Genomic DNA, 24,547 nt, shown 5'->3' with positions numbered 1-24,547 from the left:
TCTGTTCTCCTATCAGTTCTCCACAGCTCTCCTTAGGAGAGGAGCACATGTGCGCCCATATTTATCATAAAAAAGTAGTTTTTTCTCCATGGGATAGCTGAGGAGAGCTGGGGAGAACTAATGATAAATTTCTCCAGTCGGATTAGTATCTTCTCCTTATTTATCACTAAAAATAAGCAACTATTCTGCATGTCAATCATATATAAACCAATAGAAATCTTTATACAGCCTTCCTAGTAGCTTTGTTAACGCCCCTTTTCAGCAAACTTTCCTATATGAAATAGATCTACATTTTCATTGTTTTTGTGCTTCAATTTTAGAGCTTTTTTATATCTTATTTTTATGCCCCAATAGATATCATTTTTGTGCTCTGTTATATATTATTTTGGTGCTCCATTATATTTATTTTTTTTACTCCATCATAAATTATTATTGCGCTCCAATAACCATTATTATTGTGCTTTGTTATAGATCATTTTTGAACCTTGTAGAGACCTTTTTTGTGTGTAACTGCTTCTACAACTGGTAGAGAATAGACTTCTAATGCTGTTCTCCACTGTAGCTATGGAGAACTTTAAGGTAGGAACTTGCAGGAGAACTTTCAGTCCTCCACAGGAGAATATAAATGATAAATTTGTAACTAGGAGAATTATTAGGAGAACTATATGAAGTACGACTAAAAATATCTAATTTAACCCTTTTTTTGGAGAACATGTTCTCCAAGGAGAGTTAGAACAGAGTAGGAGAATATTACAGTCGAACTTGCCCAATTTTAGGAGTATTATTGAATAATAAATAGGAGAATTATTTCTCATGAGAACTTTTAGTAGAAAGTATAGGAGAATTGGAATGATAAATAGAGCCCTCTGTATACCTTTACTAAATTTTGCCATTTTGATGTTTTTGCCTCCTCAGAAGTAGCTTTTGGTAGAAAGGTCCTTCAGGCAGTTGTCTGTTTGATAATTGTGCCTATAATTTGAGGGGGTTTTTTGTCATAAAAGGCATTATTTGTGTTTTGGATTTATTTTCTCAGTATAACAAAGATGTTTTTATTTTATCCCTCCCGTTTTTTGTTACTCGTGGACTTCCACATCTTGGGTATTTTATCCCTTGCATAACAGCTCATGGACTCTTGCCACCTGTATGAAAGAACATAATTTATGTAAGAACTTGCCTAATACATTCATTACTTTCATGGTGTTGAGAATATTTTTGTTTTAAGCACATTTTTCTTTTTCTTGACCCCCCTCCTTTTTTTGGCGGGGGGCCTTAAACACCTCACCACTTGACTAAACGTTAAACCGATGTATATGCGAGGTGGGCATGGTATTTATAGGCTCTTTGAGGTTTGGGAATATTTAGGGCTGCAACTAACGATTATTTTCATAATCGATCGGCCAATTATTTTTTTTCTATTAATCGACTAATCGGATAAAAAAGAAATTTAATTTTTTCCTATATTTAAAATAAAATCCACTAACTGATTGTTATAAATATAAATTTCCGACTAAAACTTTACATTAAAACAACTGTTGGTCCAATTTTTTAAGTAGCAGAACAACAAATTTTTATAATTAAGCAAAACAAAACCACAAACTGTTTGGGAAGAGGTAGAGCTAGTAATAGGTAGACTACTACTGTTTATAACATTCTGTTATTCACTCTTTCAGAAAATTTGCATTGAAATGCAAAAATGTCAACATGTCCACATGCTCCTGGCTGATGCTGGCTCTCTTTTTTGCAAGCTATTTTGCCTGCAGCAGAGAAGAAACAATCAGATGGCGTTAAGGTGCCTAAGATGCAATAGTAGGGTTTTGCCAATTTCACCAAGGTGTGCTATTTATCTTTGTTAGTTCTCCACCAATACAAGGGGCCTCTCAACAAAGTAAGCTTGAACTTCATTTTAACATAAAAATATCTTGAATAACTATACGCAGTGGTAAATAACCATCTATAAGGTTAGGGGGAGAAATATCTAGTCCACTCGTAAAATAACAGATATATACTTATAGAGGTTGAATTTGGTACATATTTCAATTTAATTAAAAATAGAAAAAGATAAAAAAGGCAAAAGGGCTTAAGACTACCTATCAGTAAAAGGACACAGCCTTACACATTTATCTATAGAGTACATATAATTAGCAATAGCAAGCAATCCACTAAAAATTGTGATAACAGGTAATAGTGACATAAATTCATATAACAAATGCCATCAATCAAGGGCTAGGTGTATATAACAAGCTCAGCACTATAACATGCAAAGCACAGCCCCAAATCACCTGATTTTATATCAACAATCCAAATTATGACTCCTATTTTATTTCTGGGTTGCACATAAGCCAGGAGTAGTTGTAAACTTAAAAAGAAACTGATAGTGTCCTAAAAAAGTGAAAAGTAAATGTCTGTAGACGTCCTTTAGGCTAAGGGCATAACCATGAAAAACAATACCATGTGCAGGAGCTCATTGGAGTAAAGCAGCTGGTGCTGTGTACAGACCAATTAATTGCAAACCAACTAATCGATTATGAGATTCGTTGACAACTATTTCTTTCATGTAATTGGCAAGAGTCCATGAGCTAGTGAGATATACATTCCTACCAGGAGGGGCAAAGTTTCCCAAACCTCAAAATGCCTATAAATACACCCCTCACCACACCCACAATTCAGTTTTACAAACTTTGCCTCCTATGGAGGTGGTGAAGTAAATTTGTGCTAGATTTCTACGTTGATATGCACTTCTCAGCATGCTGAAGCCCGATTCCTCTCAGAGTGCAGTGAATGACAGAGGGATGTGAAGGGAGTATTACCTATTGAATGCGCATGGTCATCCTAACGGGATCTATTTCATAGGTTCTCTGTTATCGGTCGTAGAGATTCATCTCCTACCTCCCTTTTCAGATCGACGATATACTCTCATATTCCATTACCTCTACTGATAACTGTTTCAGTACTGGTTTGGCTATCTACTTTATATAGATGAGTGTCTTTTGGTAAGTATGTTTTTCTTTATTAAGACACTCTTAGCTATGGTTTGGCACTTTAAATGTAAAGTTCTAAATATAATGTTTGTACTTATATTTGCCATGATTCAGGTTTATCAGTATATTTCCTTTTTTACAGACTGTCAGTTTAATTTTGGGAAATGCACATATATATATAAAAAAAAAAAAAAAATCTTACCTGAAATTTTGCAAATTGACTTTTTTTTTTCTAAATTGCGGGCTGTTAGGCTTGCGGGTGTGCAAAATGCTATAATTTATTGCGTCATTCTTGGCGCGAGACTTTTTTGGCGCGAGAATTATGTTTGTTGACGTATTTTCGTCATTTCCGGCGTCTTACTTGGCGCCGAGAATTTTCACGTAGTTGCGTCATTTATGATGCTCGTGTTTGTTGCAGACGTTTTTGGCGCCAAAAAATATTTTGTCAGTTGTGGGCGTCATACTTTGCGCCAGACTTTTGACATTATTTAAGTCTTCATGTATTTTTGCTTCTGGTTTCCAGAGGCTTATTCTGTTTGCATTTTTTCCCATTCCTGAAACTGTTATATAAGGAAATTGATAATTTTGCTTTATATGTTGTTTTTTCTATTACATATTGCAAGATGTCCCAATCTGACCCTGTATCAGAATCTACTTCTGGAATGCTGCTGCCTGATGTCGGTTCTACCAAAGCTAAGTACATTTGTTGTAAACTTGTGGTAACTGTTCCTCTGGCTGTAGTTTGTGTTAGTTGTCATGATAAACTTTCTAAAGCAGACAATATTTCCATTAGTAGTAGTCCATTACCTGTTGTTCCTTCAACATCTAATGTTCAGGATATTCCTGTTAATGTGAGAGAATTTGTTTCTAATTCTATTCAGAAGGCCCTGTCTGTTATACCACTTTCTAATAAACATAAAAGGTCTTTTAAAACTTCTCATAAATTCGATGAATTTTTAAATGACCGACAGCATTCTGATTTATCTATCTCTGATGAGGATCTATCTGATTCAGAAGATTCTGCCTCAGATATTGACACTGACAAATCTTCATATTTATTTAAAATGGAGTATATTCGTTCTTTATTAAAAGAGGTGTTGATTGCATTAGATATGGAGGAAACTAGTCCTCTTGATATTAAAGCCAGTAAACGTTTAAATGCGGTTTTTAAACCTCATGTAGTTATTCCAGAAGTTTTTCCAGTTCCTGATGCTATTTCAGATGTAATTTCTAGGGAATGGAATAGCCTGGGTGCTTTATTTACTCCTCCTTCAAGGTTTAAGAGATTGTACCCTTTGCCGACTGATAGATTGGAGTTTTGGGAAAAGATCCCCAAAGTTGATGGGGCTATCTCTACTCTTGCTAAGCGTACTACTATTCTTATGGCAGATAGTACTTCTTTTAAAGATCCTTTAGATAGGAAGCTTGAATCTTATCTAAGGAAGGCTTATTTATGTTCAGGTCATCTTCTTAGGCCTGCTATTTCTTTGGCTGATGTTGCTGCGGCTTCAACTTTTTGGTTGGAAACTTTAGCGCAACAAGTACCAGATCCTAATGTATATAGCATTGTTAGGTTAATTCAACATGCTAATAATTTCATTTGTGATGCCATTTTTGATATCATTAGAATTGGTGTCAGGTATATGTCTTTAGCTATTTTAGCTAGAAGAGCTTTATGGCTTAAATCTTGGAATGCGGATATGACTTCTAAGTCAACGTTGCTATCTCTATCTTTCCAAGGTAATAAATTATTTGGTTCTCAGTTGGATTCTATCATTTCAACTGTCACTGCGGGGAAGGGAGCTTTTTTGCCTCAAGATAAAAAATCTAAGGGTAAATTTAGGGCTGCAAACCGTTTTTGTTCCTTTCGTCAGAATAAGGAACAGAAACCTGACCCTTCCCCTAAAGGAACAGTTTCCAATTGGAAGACTTCTCCAGTCTGGAGTAAATCCAAGCCTTTTAGAAAATCAAAACCAGCCCCCAAGTCCGCATGAAGGTGCGGCCCTCATTCCGGCGCAGCTGGTAGGGGGCAGACTTCGATTTTTCAAAGATGTTTGGATCAATTCAATCCAAAATCATTGGATTTAGAACATTGTTTCTCAAGGGTACAGAATAGGTTTCAAGGTAAGACCGCCTGTGAGAAGTTTCTTTCTCTCACGCATTCCAGTGAACCCAGTAAAGGCTCAGGCTTTCCTGAAGTGTGTTTCAGACCTGGAGTTATCCGGGGTAATTGTGCCAGTTCCATATCTGGAACGGGGTCTGGGGTTTTATTCAAATCTGTTCATTGTTCCAAAGAAAGAGAATTCTTTCAGACCAGTTCTGGATCTAAAAATGTTGAATCGTTATATAAGAATACCTACATTCAAAATGGTGACTATAAGGACTATTCTGCCTTTTGTTCAACAAGGGCATTATATGTCCACAATAGACTTACAGGATGCATATCTTCATATTCCGATTCATCCAGATCATTATCAGTTCCTGAGATTCTCTTTTCTAGACAAGCATTACCAATTTGTTGCTCTTCCTTTTGGCCTAGCAACAGCTCCAAGGATCTTTTCAAAGGTTCTCTGTGCCCTTCTCTCTGTAATCAGAGAGCGGGATATTGTGGTGTTTCCTTATTTGGACGATATCTTGGTACTTGCTCAGTCTTTACATTCTGCAGAATCTCACACAAATCAACTAGTGTTGTTTCTTCAAAGACATGGTTGGAGGATCAATTTACCAAAAAGTTCCTTGATTCCTCAGACAAGGGTAACCTTTTTAGGATTCCAAATAGATTCAGTATCCATGACTTTGTCTCTAACAGACAAAAGACGTCTGAAATTGGTTTCAGCCTGTCAGAACCTTCAGTCTCAGTCATTCTCTTCAGTAGCTATGTGCATGGAGGTTTTAGGTCTCATGACTGCAGCATCGGATGCGATCCCCTTTGCTCGTTTTCACATGAGACCTCTTCAGCTTTGTTTGCTGAACCAAAGGTGCAGGGATTATACAAAGATATCACAATTAATATCCTTAAATCCCAATATTCGACTATCTCTGACTTGGTGGTTAGATCACCACTGTCTGGTTCAAGGGGCCTCTTTTGTTCGTCCAACCTGGACTGTGATTTCAACAGATGCAAGTCTTTCAGGTTGGGGAGCTGTCTGGGGATCTCTGACAGCGCAGGGGGTTTGGAAATCTCAAGAGGCGAGATTACCAATCAATATTTTGGAACTCTGTGCGATTCTCATAGCTCTTCAGTTTTGGTCTCTTCTGAAGAGAGAACCGTTTATTTGTTTTCAGACAGACAATGTCACAACCGTGGCATTTGTCAATCATCAAGGTGGGACTCACAGTCCTCAAGCTATGAAAGAAGTATCTCGGATACTTGCATGGGCGGAATCCAGCTCTTGTCTAATCTCTGCGGTCCATATCCCAGGTATAGACAATTGGGAAGCGGATTATCTCAGTCGCCAGACTTTACATCTGGAAGAATGGTCTCTTCACCCAGATGTGTTTCTTCAGATTGTTCAGATGTGGGGGCTTCCAGAAATAGATCTGATGGCTTCTCATCTAAACAGGAAACTTCCCAGGTATCTGTCCAGGTCCAGGGATCCTCAGGCGGAAGCAGTGGATGCGTTGTCACTTCCTTGGAATTATCAACCTGCTTATCTCTTTCCGCCTCTAGTTCTTCTTCCAAGAGTGATTTCCAAAATCATAATGGAGCGTTCATTTGTACTGCTGGTGGCTCCAGCATGGCCACACAGATTTTGGTATGCGGATCTTGTTCGGATGTCCAGTTGCCAACCTTGGCCACTTCCGTTATGGCTCTGAGGTTTTTATACCCTTATTTTGAATAAAAGCTACGTTTTATTTCATCACTATCCGGATTGATTGTTTCTTTCCTCAGACTACACTTCCGTTAAGGCCAGACCTTCTATCTCAAGGTCCATTTTTCCATCAGGATCTCAAATCATTAAATTTGAAGTTATGGAGATTGAACGTTTAGTGCTTAGTAATAGAGGTTTCTCTGACTCAGTGATTAATACTATGTTGCAGGCTCGCAAATCTGTGTCTAGAAAGATTTATTACTGAGTTTTGAAGACTTACATTTCATGGTGTTCTCATAAATTTTCTTGGCATTCTTTTAGAATTCCTAGAATTTTACAGTTTCTTCAGGATGGTTTGGATAAGGGTTTGTCTGCAAGTTCCTTGAAAGGACAAATCTCTGCTCTTTCTGTGCTGTTTCACAGAATAATTGCTAATCTTCCTGACATTCATTGTTTTGTACAGGCTTTGGTTCGTATCAAGCCTGTCATTAAGCCAATTTCTCCTTGGAGTCTTAATTTGGTTTTGAGGGCTTTACAGGCTCCTCCGTTTGAGCCTATGCATTCTCTGGACATTAAATTACTTTCTTGAAAGTATTGTTTCTTTTGGCCATCTATTCTGCTAGAAGAGTTTCTGAATTATCTGCTCTTTCTTATGAGTCTCCTTTTCTGATTTTTCATCAGGATAAGGCGGTTTTGCGGACTTCTTTTAAATTTTTACCTAAAGTTGTGAATTCCAACAACATTAGTAGAGAAATTGTTGTCCCTTCGTTGTGTCCTAATCCTAAGAATTCTTTGGGAAGATCTTTACATTCTTTGGACGTGGTTAGAGCTTTGAAATATTATGTTGAAGCTACTAAAGATTTCAGAAAGACTTCTAGTCTATTTGTTATCTTTTCTGGTTCTAGGAAATGTCAGAAGGCTTCTGCCATTTCTTTGGCATCTTGGTTAAAGCTTTTGATTCATCATGCTTATTTGGAGTCAGGTAAATCCCCGCCTCAGAGGATTACGGCTCATTCTGCTAGGTCAGTTTCTACTTCCTGGGCTTTTAAGAATGAAGCTTCTGTTGATCAGATTTGCAAAGCAGCAACTTGGTCTTCTTTGCATACTTTTACTAAATTCTACCATTTTGATGTTTTCTCTTCTTCAGAAGCAGTTTTTGGCAGAAAAGTTCTTCAGGCAGCTGTTTCAGATTGATTCTTCTGCTTATAATTTCAGTTTTTTTCATTATAAAGATTAAAACTTTTTGATTTGGGTTGTGGATTCTTTTTCAGCGGAATTGGCTGTCTTTATTTTTATCCCTCCCTCTCTAGTGACTCTTGCGTGCAGTTCCACATCTTAGGTATTTGCTATCCCATACGTCACTAGCTCATGGACTCTTGCCAATTACATGAAAGAAAACATAATTTATGTAAGAACTTACCTGATAAATTAATTTCTTTCATATTGGCAAGAGTCCATGAGGCCCACCCTTTTTGTGGTGGTTATGTTTTTTTGTATAAAGCACAATTATTCCAATTCCTTGTTGATGCTTTTGCTCCTTTCTTATCACCCCACTTCTTGGCTATTCGTTAAACTGAATTGTGGGTGTGGTGGGGGGTGTATTTATAGGCATTTTGAGGTTTGGGAAACTTTGCCCCTCCTGGTAGGAATGTATATCCCTTGAATTTATCAGGTAAGTTCTAACATAAATTATGATTTTCATAATCGATTATTATCGATTATGCCGATAAGTTGTTGCAGCTCTAGAAACTTCTGTCTCCTCCTGGGAGGAATGTATATATCCTATACGTAACAGCTCGTGAACAAAATGAATTTCAGGTAAGTTCTTACATAAATTATGTTTTTTAACTGTTTAAATAAAACGAAATGTAATGTTATATAAAAACTTGCTTTTTATATATACAAAAAGCAAGTTTTTATATAACATTACATTACATTTTATTTAAACAGTTAAGCACTTAATTATTATTAACTGCTATACGTTTGATAGCAGTAAAGCTGCTTAGCTAAAGCCAGAGGTGGCAAGCACCAGTCTCTTGTTTGTTTCGCTATCCGTCTGGGGGACGGGGTAACACAGTTTTTAGGAACAGTCTCCTATGCAATCAGTAGTGCATAAATAAAATACACTAAAAAGTTAGAGCATTTTCTGTGGGACCAGATATATGTTGTGGATATGTGGCTCACTTAGGGACTGCCGGGCCAGGGTTCTGATCTGAAATAAGGTCTGATGGTGTAAATATGGGTCTCATAAAGGAGCTTGCTGGGCTACAGAGTTGATGTTATGTGGGCAGGTGGCCTATAGAGGGAGTGGCCTATAGAGGGAGTTCTAGGTCATAGGGATGGTGCAACAGCAAATTACAGCATTTCTCTGTTTGCTGATTACATGGTTTTAATTTTTACCTATTTATTTATTGTTGTCTTTTCTTAAAGTTTCCAAGTATGTGAGATACCTCCCTGGGGGCACCTAAAGCCCAAATAATCTGTTTCTCAAGATAAACCGGAATTTTAATATTACTCAGTTGTCTTTGAACTCAGGGCTCATCTATTTTACTGTTATTTTAGTCTATTAAAAACTAATACAGATAGTGTAGGGCTGCTTACTGTGCATGTGCAATCCATCAAACTTAAAACTTCCCATGAAGCAGAGGGGCAGGCTCTCCCCTTCTGTCAGTGGGGAGGGGGGTATTGCTTGTGATTGGCTGCACTGCCAACCTCATCAGACTTAGTAAAGGGGTTGGAGATCTTTTGAGTATGATGGGTGGCCAGGCCAGTAAATAAACAAAAATATAATTATGCTTGTAGCTACTTATAAAGAAATCTAATATGTAACCTTGTAAAGTTAATGTGGGTCACCTGTAAATTTCTATTTCTGACCCCTTGTTGTGTTAGCTTTAATCCAAATGAATGCAGAATGCCTCTCTCTTTCAGATAAGCTTTATTATTATTTTTTAATTCTTTATAAGTGATGTAACTTTAGATAAAACAATGTGATTTCCTAGTGTTATTTCCAGATGTATTTAGGGTGGGTTTTATTGCTGTACGTAAGGAATTCTAACCAGGATCACTCTTTAATATGCCAGGCAACGATCGTAAAAAGGCTTTAAATACAAGCCCCCACAATTATGAGAGCAACCAAGTCTGGAGGGATCCAGAGTTGTTAAGATCAGGTTAGTACTTCAGATCATACACTTAGCTGAATTATCTTCTGGCCAAATGTCACTTTTAGGGTAAGGAGATATGGTTTAGAAGGCAGTTGTGCTTATAAGCAAGCTGGGAATACAATTTCATAGATTTAAACAAGACAGTTTAATTAATTAAAGGGACATTTTAGTGTAACAAAATGCTGTAATTCTTTAGTGTGCTGTTAAAAAAAATGCTTATTGCTAACTGTGTGTTTACCCATTGCAAAGGAGTTTAAACAAACAGATAAAGTTATGCTCAGGAATTGTTGTTGCCGTTCCTAAGCAGAATTCAACCAATAAGAGGAACTACATACATACGTATGTACGCATATGTACGGACGCATGCATGCATACATACGCACACACATACGCACGCCACACACACACACAAACATACACATATACATACAAATACATACGCACACATACATGCATGCATGAACACATACATGCATACATAAGCGCACACACATACATACGCATGCATACATACACATACATACATGCACACACATACATGCATACGCACACACATACATGCATACATAAGTGCACACACATACATAATTACTTTCATGCATTGGCATACATAAGCACATATACACATTATTACATATATAAGCATACACATACATACATAAGCATACACACATACATGCATACATACACATCATGCATACATACATACATACACACACACACATGCATACACATACGTATACACACATACACACATACATTTATACACATACATACATACATAAGCATACATACATACACACACACACATGCATACACATACATACGTATACACGCATACACACATACATGCGCACACACACACATACATACATAAGCATACACACATACATACATACATACATACACATACATACGTATACACACATACATACGGTCAGTACAGGACCAGCGTGGGAGCACACCTGGTGCATGAGCTTAACACTTTAACCCTTTGCAGGCAGTAGACACATAGGAGCATCTCGCACAACTCTATGCTGGTAACTATCAGCCAAAGAAACTAATTAAAAATTAACTGTTTTTACAACCATGCATTTACTGCTAGTTTCAGTTTTAATTTAAACCTCTTAATCTTTTATTTTCCAAAAATATTTTAGCATATTTTATGTGCCTTTATAACCACAGTACTGTTTTATAGAATACAATGTCCCTTTAAATTGTAAAATATGTCGAAACTAACAACAATTAGGAGTGGAAATAATTCTATATGCAAAGGCTGCCTGCATATAACAATAATAAGTTGTTATCCTATTTAAATCTGTAGCACATTCTGAAGTTGATGTCTCCTTGTCTGCAAGAAACATCCGGAGGTTGCTGAGTTTCCAACGGTACTTAAGATCCTCTCGTTTCTTCCGGGGTGTATCTGCACAAAATTCCTTGCACATATTGGATGAGGATTATAATGGGCAAGCCAAGGTAAATCCAATTTTTTTTTTTTCTGCTGCTTAGAAGCATAAACATATAGGGACATTCTACTATATATTTTTATCTGCTTTAATGTGTTCCAATTGATCTGTTTCACACACTGGAGCATAACATATTTTTTTTGCAAATATCTCCTCTAACTTTATAATTTTAAATAGTTTGCCCGTTGAAGCTACCACCTATACTGTAAATATGAATGCTTTACTGTTCTCTATAGAAGAGTTATGTTAACAAGATGTATTAATCAGAGATCAAGTTCTCAGTGGGGGTTGAAAGAGATGGGTAATACAATTTGCAATTGCTCTCTCTAAGTTTTGAACACAGACATAGTGATAAGATAAGGACTTTCCATTTTGTATAAACAGATCCGGACTGTTAGCAATATTTTAGATGGAGTTTAAAGGGACAGTGTACACCGATATTCATATAACTGCATGTAATAGACACTACTATAAAGAAGAATATGCCCAGATTCTGATATAAAAATCCAGTTTAAAAATGTAAAAAATTAAAATACCCTGCACTCCGCGCTAACGGCTAAAACTGTTCTCCAATCAATGCTCTTGCCGTATGGCAATTTTTTTTTTAGATATATCTGTTGCAGGTAAATTACCCGGGTAAAACTGACATTACCCAGCGGCTGTGTGTAAAGCCCGATGTAAGATCTTAAATTTACCCGGTTAATCCTAGGATTACCCAAACGCTTCTGGATAAAGCTAATCACAGCACTATTTCAGCTGTAATTCCCCATATTTACTATCTTGCGATCTTATGCAATGCTGAATTCCAGCAGCAGAATTCAGCATGCCAGAGGCGAGCTGCGGCGGACAGGGGCAGATATGTCCTCTGTAGCTTGATAAATCGACCCCATAGTGTACTTGAAATTACTACTATAGGCTTGTAGGATGAAATATAAATGTTTATTAAAGGTGGTGGTTTCAGTAAGCAAAATTAGTATATGACTTTTGTGTACAGATAAAGTGAAGATAATGGGCCTGCTGTTCCGCAGGAGCGGCCCATTTGAATGGGCATGTTCTTGGTGTACAATGGGTGATGGTTACAGTGAGCAAATCCGGCTGTTACAATTTCACATATATTTTCCCATACATTTAATGCAACTGTCTCTGAAAACAGATTAAGTGGAAGCACTTTTTGCAGTACAGTGTCCCTTTAAGGTGGAATTTGAGTATTCTGTCAGTGTTAAATCATTTTTTTGTTTTGTTTTCTTCCCCTCAGTGTATGTTGGAAAAGGTTGGAAACTGGAATTTTGATATCTTTCTTTTTGATAGATTAACAAATGGTAAGTAGTTGGATTGTTTATGAAATTTTAACATTTTAAAATGTAGTCCTTAAAGGGGCAGTATACACCAATTTTCATTTTAACTGCATGTTATAGACACTACTATAAAGAATAATATGCACAGATACTGGTATAAAAATCCAGTGTAAAACCTTTTAAAAACTTACTTAGAAGCTCCCACTTTAACACTGTTAATAAGATAAGCCTGGAACACCAACTGAATAGCAGAACCTCCCCTGAATATAAATAGACCATTATACAAACAGAAGCAGTCTGAAAGTCTGTATACATCAGTATACTTCTAAAACTTTGGTGCTTGGTTAGGAGTCATAAAATCAGCACAGTGTTATTTACAAATAAGCAAAACTATAGATTTTTACAAAAAGACACCCAGATAGGCTATATAAATGGATTATCTACAAAACATTTATGCAAAGAAAATTCTAGTGTATAATATCCCTTTGTTTTATCTTGACTGTCCCTGGTAGTACCAGTGAGACCCCCTCCTCAAAGGGACGTGGACAGAAATGCCCACTCTCCTAGTTACCTGTACAAAGGTAACACACAGACAGTACCTCCAACTTCTCAGAGTTCTGTCCAGCCATATGGTGGGCACGACTAGGAGTCCAACTCCAAACAAAACTTCATTTTTTTTCTATGCTGCTACAGAGATGTTAGAACTTAATGCTAAGTCCAGGGATACAGCAAATTTGATTCAAGGGCTTTATGGTTACACCATTGGGATGCAGATCCATGTTCCAAAGCAAACCACCTGAGATTACCTTTCAAGTGAGAAATTTTGTTTAGTAAACAATTTGAACCTTTTAATATTTGAGGTCTAAGAGAGCTAAGTGTTAATTTCTCCCACAATCTAAAGTCCAGAAAAATCTGTCAGGCAGCAATCTTATTATCAGAATTACAAGATTTCATCTAGGAAGGATTCCTTTCGTGATCAAGAGTGGAAAACCTAGTCCCAGGTTAAGGGTAGAGGATGTAAGTTCTTTCCAGTTCACCAAGTTAAGAAACAATGATGTTTGCCTGCTCAAATTCCTCACCTATTTCAGATAAGGTTGGGCCACCAGTATTTCGGACAGATGGGTACTCAATCTTCTAGCAACAGGCTATTATTTGGAATTCAAGAAAAAACTTTAATTGCCTTACTTGGAAAATCGCCACTCTCAAAGTATCAGATGAAGTTGACAGCAATTTACAAGTTTCTCAACAAGCTACTGACCGAACAGGTTATTCAAGATATTCCGGTACATGGTCACAATCAGGGATTCTAATCTCCTTTATTCCTGATAAAGAAAAAGATGGTTCCTGGAGACTGATTTTAGACCTTTGGAAGCTAACTTCTTTCCGAGTAGTTCAGACTTTCAAGAGGGATACAGCACTTTTAGTCATCAACCTAATGCTTCTAGGAGCATTTCTTCAGGCAGCGGATATAATGAAAGCACACAGAAAATGCCTAAAATTTGGAATTAAAAAACAGAGATTTCCAATTTGCAGCGCTGCCCTTCAGGAATTCTACAGCTCCACAAATCTTCTTAAAGGCTTGCTTCCTCTTGTGGCAGAACTTTGTCTAAACCTTACCTAGGCGACATACTCCTCATAGCAAATTTCTTGGAGCAAGCAAACATTTACCCCATCTCAACAGCTTGTGTTTCTGGGTATTCAGTTCAAAACCCTCAAGTCTGGTGTCTCTTTTACTGTCATGTATCCAGTTTATGAAAATATATTTCCTGAATCTGCAACATTTCTAGATGTTAAGAGCCCTGCCATTGGATGACATTTCAGGGACATATGGCTTCAGTGATACGTGTAGTAAAATTAGCAAGCTGGAGAATGTGTCCCTTTCAGTGTCACTTTCTAATATGCTTCATAAGAACCCACAGTTTATGTCATCGGATTCCTTTTCCAGAGGTGTTAAGAAGTTCCCTACATTGGTGGGTTCAAGTACAAAATCTCTCCAGAGAAGTTCCCTTGATGGAGCCAGAATGGGTCCTTCAGAAGGATGCCAGCAAGTTTGACTGGAGTGCAACCTGCAATGGGTTTTATGCTCAAGAAACTTGAGAAGACGGGTCCAAGCTCTACCATAAAACCTTTTGGAGAGGTGTTTATTGAGCACTTCATTTTCAGGATGAACTGTTGGGAAGAGCAATGAATGTACTGTCGGAAACCAGTCCCACAACAGCCTACATTCAATTTCAAGGGGGCACAAGAAGTCAGTCTGTCTTGAAGGAAGTCACTCTATAATTTGTTTGGGCTCAAAGCAATGTTTAGCTTCTAGCTTTGGTTCATTTTCCAGCAAAAGAGTATGTTGCAGTGGATTTTCTAAGCAGAAAAGAGATATCTCTAATGGAATTGCAGCTCAACAAAAATTTTTTTAATTTAAGCACCAACAGCTGGGGAATTCCAAAGATAGATCGCATGGCATCCAAGGACAACAATAAAGTTTCAAAGTCCTTCAGCTGTCTATTGACACCACATGATTTGGGAGTAGATGCTCTGCTACAGAAACTGCCATTCAGACTGATTTATGTTTTTCCTCCAATATCAGTGATTCCACATCTGTTGCAAAGAATTTGAAGTAGTATCTGATTTTCATAAGAATCAAGATATAATCCTTCCATCCTTTTTCCCGGGAAAAACAGCAGTTACGTGGTAAACCATTGTACCGTCTGGATGTTATGCACTGTCAGCATATCTATGATAAAAGAACACAGTCTATTCAGAAGACAGATTGTCTACTTGTTAGGCAGTTTTTTTCCCCTGTGTGTTTGGGTAACACCTGTATCTGTGCTTGTATCAATTTTAAATGATTGAATAAAACTTATTTTTACTTTTTACTAAAGTTGTGCTGCCTGCATTCACCTCCTACAACTCTTTTGGAATTTTTATGCATTATATCAGCGCAAGGGAAACGCTGAGGAGAGGTGAATGCAACCTATGACCTGTGTTTCTTTCCAAGCAACTACAGCCTGCATAACAGGCAATCACTGAGCTACCCTGCAGGTGTGCTCAGCTTGTGTGGACAACCAGGAGAAATCGACACGGATAGGATCATTCACCACATACATCGAAATTTGCCCTTCCTGCGGTGAGTAGGACCGGAATTAATATCATTCATTGTGATTATTAAGTCAGTCATTCTGATACCGGTGTGGGGACTGTGTATTGTGGTTCAAGTACTGATCTCTAATGAAATTAGGAGGATATATATCTGAATAAACACACGCTGTTAAATGGATACCACATCTGTTATGATAATATGCTAGTGGATGCCGTTTTTTTCAATAATAATACGTTATTAAATTGATTATACAAACCTACCATTGTGTTGCACCACTGGAGTCTATCTAATAACATAGTGCTTGCTGATTATCATTGTCTTGGAACACTACGAAATCACTGTCACTAAATATCCCATAGGATCCATTACTGTCGCTACTTAGAGTCTGGTGTATGAGTGTTGGCTACTTGTTATTCCCAAAGGACATAGGATTGGTCAAGCTCCTGTGAAATTTACTATTTCCAATTGGATCAATCAGACCATATCCAGAGCATATATGCAGAAAAGTGAACAGGTTTCAGAAGGGCTTAAGGCACATTCTACATGGGCAGTTGCTACATCATAGGCATTCGAGGCAGATGCAACACCTTAAGAAATTTGTCAGGCTTCAGTATGGAGATCTCATCACACTTTGTGTCTCATTTCAAATTGGATATTTGTCAATCGGCTTCTGCGAAATTTGGTCGCAAGATTCTGTCTTATCTTAAATAAACTATTGTTATAATGCTTGCAGTATTTATGTTGTGCTAGTGTCTTTTTCCCCCCCACCCTTATTATGTCTTTATTCTGCTCACTGGTAGGTGTTACTACAGGGAAGGCCAAAATTATTAGAAATGTTTACCAAAATATAAGTCATTTCTAAATCTTGGCCTATATCCCTGGGTAATACCTGCTAGGCTCCCTCCCATTTACCTAGACCAGGGGTAAGAAACCTTGGCTCTCCTGATATTTTAGAACTATGTTTCCCATGATGCTTAGGCAGCTTAAAGGGACACTGAACCCAAATTTTTTCTTTAGTGATTCAGATAGAGCAAGCATTTTTTTTAAATTCTTTATTTACAGCCAACAGTGCATTGCAAGATATACTAAATAAATGTAATCCCTGCATGGGATGCAATTAGGATACACCATATAGATAGATATAAGACATTTACATGTTCAAAATAAATAAAATATGTATCTTTCCGATATTGACTACACATTGTTGGAATTTTATGTTTTACCAAAGAGAAAAGAGAAAGGAAAATGAAAAAAAAAAGAGGAGGAAAAAAAAAGGGGGGGAAGGGGAAGACCAGTTTACCACATCCCAAGTAGAACCAGATCAGAATTTCGAAAGGGGTATATCAGGTATTCAATTTCATTACGGGAAAGTGCTTTTATAAACGCTGACCATTTAAGAAAGAACCTAATGATACCCTGATCATTATCTATATTGGTATTGAACTGTTCAAGAATGCATTGTTTCTTTAAGCAGTTTTTGATTTCCGATATACTAGGGACTGTTTGCATTTTCCATTTTTTAAAGATAAGATATCTAGCGGCCAATATGGCCATATTAATAATTTTAATGTTGGCTTGCCAGGGCATATGAATAGACCGGTCCGGTCGCCAATGGCGACCTAAATTTCTTGCGGGCAAGTAAAAATGTTAAGTTACCAGCCCGAGCGGCGACTTGACATTGTAAGGGGGATTTAAGAAGCAATAATAAAAAATGTCAATTTGCCTTTCAAATATGCGCACACACGGGAAAGGAGGGTAGAAAGGGGAGGTTCTTTCTGTTAAATGCATTCAAAGACCTCCCCTTATCTTCATGGCTCTTGGTCTCTTCCTTGTCAGTTGCTACTTCCCATCCCTAAGGTTGTCTGCGCGGGAAGACATCCTGCTAGAGCGGTGAGTGTTTCTTTGTGTATGAATGAAGTATGGGTTAAAGTGACTATATAGTTATGGTAGGCAGCTTGCTCATGTACATTATGCCGACGTACTCCAGGGTCCTCTGCAAAACTTCAGCACAATGTACATGAGCAAGCTACCTACTATAACAATATAGAGCACTGCACAATTTTTCTGGACGCTACTTTTGCTTCAAAAACTGACTTTACCAATTTGTAGAAAACATACCATCTCCATGCACCCAGTCAAATCTGCTAGCGCGGCACTGACAGTTGCGCTAGTAATTGAAAGGCAGCCGGACAGAAAGGGGGGAAAAAAGTGTTTTTAACATGCTTGTTATGTCAAAGCTCTATAGGTTGAAGGGTGGCAGCATTAAATATACTTAGTCAATTGTGACCCCACATATGCTGAAGTAAAGAAAACTGCTCAATTAGATCTTTTTTTTACCCTTAGTGGAAAATAAGTCAAGAGGGTACATACAGTATAACAAAGATAGTATCCCTGTTTTTTTGTAGTTGGTGATAGAAAAATATTACTAAAGTCCCAAATAGTAAGCAGCTTGCAAAGCATTCAAATTGGGACCTCTGTCTGCAATGCTTTGTGGGATTACAATAACACTATTTATATTGCCTTTTTACATAAGATATATACACACTACATGCAGATATGCACGGGCGACTAAAGTTTCTTGCGGGCTGGTAAGTTTTGTGATTTACTTGCCCGGTGGGCGAGGGAAGTTTTTGGGTATTCATAGGCCCTGGCTTGCTTATTCTCTGAGTTAGGGCAAAGAAAAACCATGTTCACTGACGACAGGATATTCAATATTTTGCGAAGCCAAAATTGAACTTTAAGCCAAAAGTTTCCAATTTTTGGACATGCCCATATCATGTGCAGAAGGTTCGCCGAAGGGAAGGAGCATTTGGGACAAACATTAAAATTAGTGTTTCCACATTTAAATCCCTTTTCTGGAGTGTAATAAGACATGTGGAGTAACTTCAAATGAGTCTCCCTCCAGGAAGAGGAGAAAGTTGCTCGCATAACTTCTTGGATTGAGAGATATGGTAGTTTGGGGTCTAGTTCTTGAGTTAACATTGCAGCCCACTTAATAGAAATTTTATCAAGATTAACTTTACCCATATCTGAAACCAAGATATTATAACAGGGAGTAATTGACATATATCCATTCTTGACTAAAATAAGCCAATTCTCAATGTTCCCTAGGGACCAGTTCCAGCCATAGTCATTTGTGAGTTTTTGGGCATAATGTCTTGCCTGAAGATACGCAAAGAAATTTCTATGTGAAAGGTTGAATTCTGTTCTAAGGTTATCAAATGATTTAACGAGAGCATGCAATTTTAAGCAACTTTCCAATTTACTCCTATTATCATTTTTTCTTCGTTCTCTCGCTATCTTGATTTGAAAAAGAAGGCATCTATGCTATTTTTTTGGTTCAGACATTGGACAGCACTTGTTTATTGGTGGGTGAATTTATCCACCAATCGGCAAGAACAACCCAGGTTGTTTGCCAAAAATGGTCCGGCATCTAAACTTACATTCTTGCTTTTCAAATATAGATATCAAGAGAATGAAGAAAATTTGATAATAGGAGTAAATTAGAAAGGTGCTTAAAATTGCATGCTCTATCCGAATCACGAAAGAAAAAATTTGGGTTCAGTGTCCCTTTAAAGACGATTGAGCGTCATGGGAAATGTAGTACTACAACATCTGGAGAGCCAAGGTTGCTGACCCCTTACCTAGACCACCAATTAGAGTGGACATCTCTACCTTTGTACAGATAACTAGAGGAGTGGGCAGTTCTGTCCATGCCCCTTTGGGAGGGGATCTCACTGATAGGTGTTACCCAAGGATATGGGCCAAGATATAGAAATTACTTATATTTTTTTTTTTTTTTTTCCAAATCATTTTTATTAAGAATCCAAAATACAGAGAAATCAGCACAATATACATACAAGGTCATACAATAATAACAGTTATTTGGACAGTGCTGTAAGAGAAGACAGGGCTACCCTGTGTTTAGATGTTTCAGTGTTAGAATTCATGCATCCTAGATTCTCATTTTAACCTTTTTCTTCTTCTTAACAAAAATAAAAACAAACAATATGAATCTAGCAATAACAACTGCCGTAGTGTCTTGATGCCTATCTCAGTATGTACACAGCTCCATCTTAAAAAAAAAAACAATCATAAACTGTACTCCTAAGTAAGCCTTATCTGTGTAAATAACAATTCCTATATCTCTAATCGTTGTCAAGTGGTATTTGCTGAAACCTTATATTTTTAATATGATTTTCCCAGGTTGCTTGTAGTTCAATGAATTGCTCTCGTCTATCATGTAGATAAGAACCGTACTCTTCTAATTCGATCAAGTCCGTGACCTTGCTACGCCACAGGTACAGGGAGGGAATCTCTGGTGATCTCCAGTTTTGCGCTATCAGAACCTTCAAACTGTTTATCATAATTTTTAAAAGTGGCTTAAAGTGGGATTGGGGCAGTTTGACTGGTTTGTTTAATAGCCACACAAGAGGGTCTAGTGGGAGAACAGTGTGAAAAATATATTCTATCTCATTGATTATGGATCGCCATAGCATGTTTATCTGAGAGCACCACCACCACATGTGACTCAAACCACTACCTACATGGCCACATCGCCAGCAGCGATTGGGGGATTGTGGGAAAAGCTTGTGGATCCTTTTGGGAGTCAAGTACCAGCCATGTAATATTTTATAGTTTAGTTCCTTAATGGATGCTGATGTGGAGGCAGATTTGGTGTTGTGAAAGATGCTGGTTGCCACCTGTGGAGTGATGACTATCCCTAACTCCCTCTCCCACATCTCAATAGAGCGTGGTAGATTGCCCGGCGGTAGCTGAGTGATGATATTGTAAATGTGTGATAGGCTATGTTTTACTGGCGGTGTGGCAGTATATACTTTCTCAATGTTGGTCAATGGTCGAGTCATGTTTATAAAATGTGGATGTGTCGTAATATAATGATGTGTCCTTCTGTATGTAAACCAATTTCCGGCCCAGCCGTAACCGGCGTCCACTAACTGTTCCTGGGATCTCATTTGGTCATTACTAGTGAGGGACCTAAGTGTAACCTCCTCATCCCTGATCTGTATTTCTGTATTCTTGACCAAGGATAGTAGAGAGAACTCGCTATTGTGAATGATTGATGTCAATGGGCCTGGGCAGGAGGACAAATATGGGTTAGTCTTATTAGTAGAATCCCACATTCTCAGTGTTTCCTGTGTAAGTGGGTTACTGATTCGTTTGCAGAGTGAGTGGAACTTAGGGTTCCAGCAGATAGAGGGTAGGTTAAAGCCCACATTTAGGTTCTCTTCTAGAGAGATCCATCTCTTATGGCCCCTGTGTATCCTCCAGTCCAAAACTCTTTGAAGAAATATGGACCTTCGATATGATTCGATATCCGGGACTCCCAGTCCCCCTTGGGTTATTGGACGTGACATTATGGTTTTGTTTATCCTAGGGGGGCGTCTGTTCCAAATGAACGAGCTAAACAACTGTTGTATCTGTGGGATGTATGTGCCAGGTAATTGGATGGGGAGTGTCTGCATAATGTACAACAGACGTGGGAAAATGTTCATTTTGATTGTGTTAATCCTCCCTAGCCAGGACAGAGGCTTCCTAGTCCAAGAAGAGAGATCTCGCGTTAGGGCATTTTTAATTGTGACATAATTTAATTTGAACAGCATGTCAAAGTTGTCAGCTAATTGTATCCCTAAGTATTTTAGGGAGTCTTTCTTCCATTTAAACGGGCATATTTCAGTAATAGCATCTTCCATTTGAGGGGTAATGGCTACTCCTAACATTTCGGATTTACTTTGATTAATTTTAAAATTAGAGAGGTCGTGGAATACCGCTAATTCTTCCAATAGGTAAGGTATTGACTCAACTGGTTCTGTTAGGGAAAAAAGGATGTCATCTGCAAAGAGTGACATCTTGTATTCGTCCTCTTCTACTCTTAGGCCCTGGATATTTTTATTCAATCTAATTTTGGTCGCTAGGGTTTCAATAAGGCAAGTAAAAAGTAGGGGGGACAGAGGGCAACCTTGCCTGGTGCCATTTGTGATTTGTAGTGGAAGCGATAGAATTCCGTTGAGGGCAATTCTGGCGTTGGGTTTGTTATATAGCGCGAATATTCTATGTATTGTTTTTTCGCTGAGGCCAAAGGCCTGTAACGTCGCCTGTAGAAAAGGCCATCCGACTCTGTCGAAGGCCTTTTCGGCATCAGTGGAAATCCAAATTGAGGGAGTTTGGGTCGTTTTAGCGTGCCATAGCAGGTGTAAGTTGCGCACCGTATTGTCTCTTGCCTCTCGGCAGGGTACAAAGCCAACTTGGTCTTGATGTATAAGTTCGGGTAAGATTAAATTGAGTCTGTTGGCTATAAGCTTAGCGAAAATCTTAATATCCGAGTTCAAAAGAGAAATCGGTCTATAGTTTGGGATTGATATACTAGGTTTGTTTGGTTTCGGGATCAGCGAAATGGTGGCCTGCAGAGCCGAAGGGGGAAAAGATTTATCCTGGTCTATACTATGAAAGTATGCCAAGAGATGTGGTATCAGAAGGTCTTTAAAAGTTATGTAGTAGGCATTACTAAACCCATCTGGTCCTGGGGATTTCCCAGCTTTCAATGATTTAATCGCTAGCTTGATCTCTTCTGCTGAAAAGGGTGCGTCTAATTTGTTACTCTGTTCTTCACTGATTTTGGGTAAGTTTAATTGTGTCAGGTAGTCCTGTATGGCTACACTCGATGGTGGGGGTATGTCTGTAGATAAATTATATAATGAGTTGTAGTAGTGTCTAAAACTGTCCGCTATGTCTTTTGATGTATGTCGGTCATTCCCCCCAACATCCCTAATATGTAAGATATACCTGCTAAGTGCTTTTTGCCGGAGTTGTCTAGCCAGAAGTTTACCTTGTTTGTTAGCTCCTTCGTAATATGTTTTTTTAAGGAAAAGCGCTTTGCGCTTAGCCTCTTTCCCAAGATAACAGTTGAGTTGTAGTCGCTTGTGTTCTAGGCTTTCAAGAAGGGAATAGTCTTTAGGGAACCTTTTGTGAATGTCCTGAAGTTTAGTTAAGTCTGTAAGTAGGGAAGCCAAGTAGTGTTGCTGTTTTAGTTTGGATGCTTTCAGTGCAATCAACTCGCCCCTAAGCACGCATTTATGAGCGTTCCAAATATGTTGCTGGCACACATCAGGTGTATTGTTTACTTTAAAGTAGTCTTCTATAGACTTAGTTAATTGGATGTGTATCAGGGGATCCTTTAGAAGGGATTCATCTAGCCTCCATGATCTTGAGTAGGGGGCATGAGCAGGGAAATTAAATGTGCAGCTAATCATGGCGTGGTCTGACCACGTTATGGGATAAATGTCTGAACTTCGGGCATGCGCTAGGCTAGTTACATCTGTCAGCATGTAATCTATTCTAGAATAGCTTTGATGTGGGTGGGAATAAAAAGTGTAATCTTTTGTAGTTGGGTGGTGGAGTCGCCAGATGTCATGAACGGCTAGGGCAGACAATTTGGATTTAATTAATTTCAAAGTCTTACTGGGAACTGACGACTTTCCAGTAGAGCAATCTATAGTAGGATCCATGGCAACATTAAAATCACCGCCCATAACCAGGGCGCCCCCGGGACACTCCAGGAGCTTATTGCAAAGCCGATGGAAGAAACCGGGGTCACCCAGGCCCGGGGCATAAATATTGGCTAAGGTTATATGTTTATGGTTCCACATCCCTGAGATTATTAGATATCTTCCCATTTTATCTTTATTGACCGATGTCACCTGAAATGGGACATCTTTGCCAATCATTGTGCAAACTCCATTATGTTTAGAGCTATCAGAAGAAAAGTAAGCAGTGCCGAATTTCTTAAGAGGCACGGGGTTCCCTCCCTTTTTTGAAATGGGTCTCCTGTAGCATCACAATATCACAACTCAGCCTTTTATAATCTTTAAAAGCAATGGATCTTTTTTGTGGAATATTAAACCCCTTGACATTGTGAGAGAGTATTTTTAAGTTAGACCTATCTTTCAACATTAGTACAGGATGGCAAAAATGAAATTACAGAAACCATGTACAGTTCAATTTTGTAGATCATGATGGCTATGAGCAACAACAATAGATAAAAGGCATGAGGCAATACACATACGGCAAGTAGGTTCATGGCAGCACAAAATAAATGAAAATTATAAACTAATCTAACAAAAAGTGTATTTCTAGAACTATACACCTTGGCTGGGGGGTAACTGTAGTTGCATAATGCTCTTGATGATTGTACATAAGTTATTTAGAGGTTTCTGGTAGGGACCTGCAGGAGGAGGTAAGGAGCAGAAGGGATGAGGAAAGTAAAGGGGATGGAGTAGGGAGGAGAGAAGGTATGGACAGGACTGGGGGGCATCAGACAAATGAAACTCAAACTATGCTACTCTCCCATATAACTAGTGTAACATATTGACATCAGCTAATATCATCTTTACATACTTTGCAAGAATTAAACTCTGAGATGTCCAGTGTCTATGTTACTGGCTCTGCTGGTCTAAAAAGAGAGTAGAAAACCTGGTAACACAATATAACAGGATTATAACAATGATAGTTTATCAACTAAACCAGCTGCTGTTCGTCAACTTTCCATTTCTTACCCAATACCCAGGATCTGGAACAGTCCGAGGAGAAGAGGGCTAGGGATATCCCCCTAGCGTGAACAAAGTATTCCATTGGTTGAGGATCTATGTCCAGACCAAAATAGTCGAATAAGGTGTGATTTAGGGGTCTTGTGGGCGTGGAGGGCCCGGGGATGGAGTGTC

General features: G+C 38.2%; 1 protein-coding gene across 4 annotated transcripts in view; it reads left to right on the top strand.

The window, feature by feature from the left end:
• The window catches only part of PDE7A (phosphodiesterase 7A), a 302,393-nt gene that overhangs the window by 161,435 nt on the left and 116,411 nt on the right, over positions 1-24,547 (top strand). For 2 of the 4 annotated variants that reach the window (XM_053715081.1, XM_053715079.1), the window contains 3 exons: positions 9,871-9,957; positions 11,276-11,427; positions 12,673-12,736. In XM_053715081.1, the coding sequence (XP_053571056.1) occupies positions 9,871-9,957; positions 11,276-11,427; positions 12,673-12,736 (303 nt within the window). The remainder of the gene's footprint in view (positions 1-9,870; positions 9,958-11,275; positions 11,428-12,672; positions 12,737-24,547) is intronic. The other 2 variants (XM_053715083.1, XM_053715082.1) reach the window with 1 other exon arrangement.

Source organism: Bombina bombina, chromosome 5 (assembly GCF_027579735.1).
Source record: "Bombina bombina isolate aBomBom1 chromosome 5, aBomBom1.pri, whole genome shotgun sequence".
NCBI classification, from domain to species: domain Eukaryota; kingdom Metazoa; phylum Chordata; class Amphibia; order Anura; family Bombinatoridae; genus Bombina; species Bombina bombina.
Note: the sequence above shows the minus strand (reverse complement) of the source record. Positions and strands in the feature narration are given on the sequence as shown.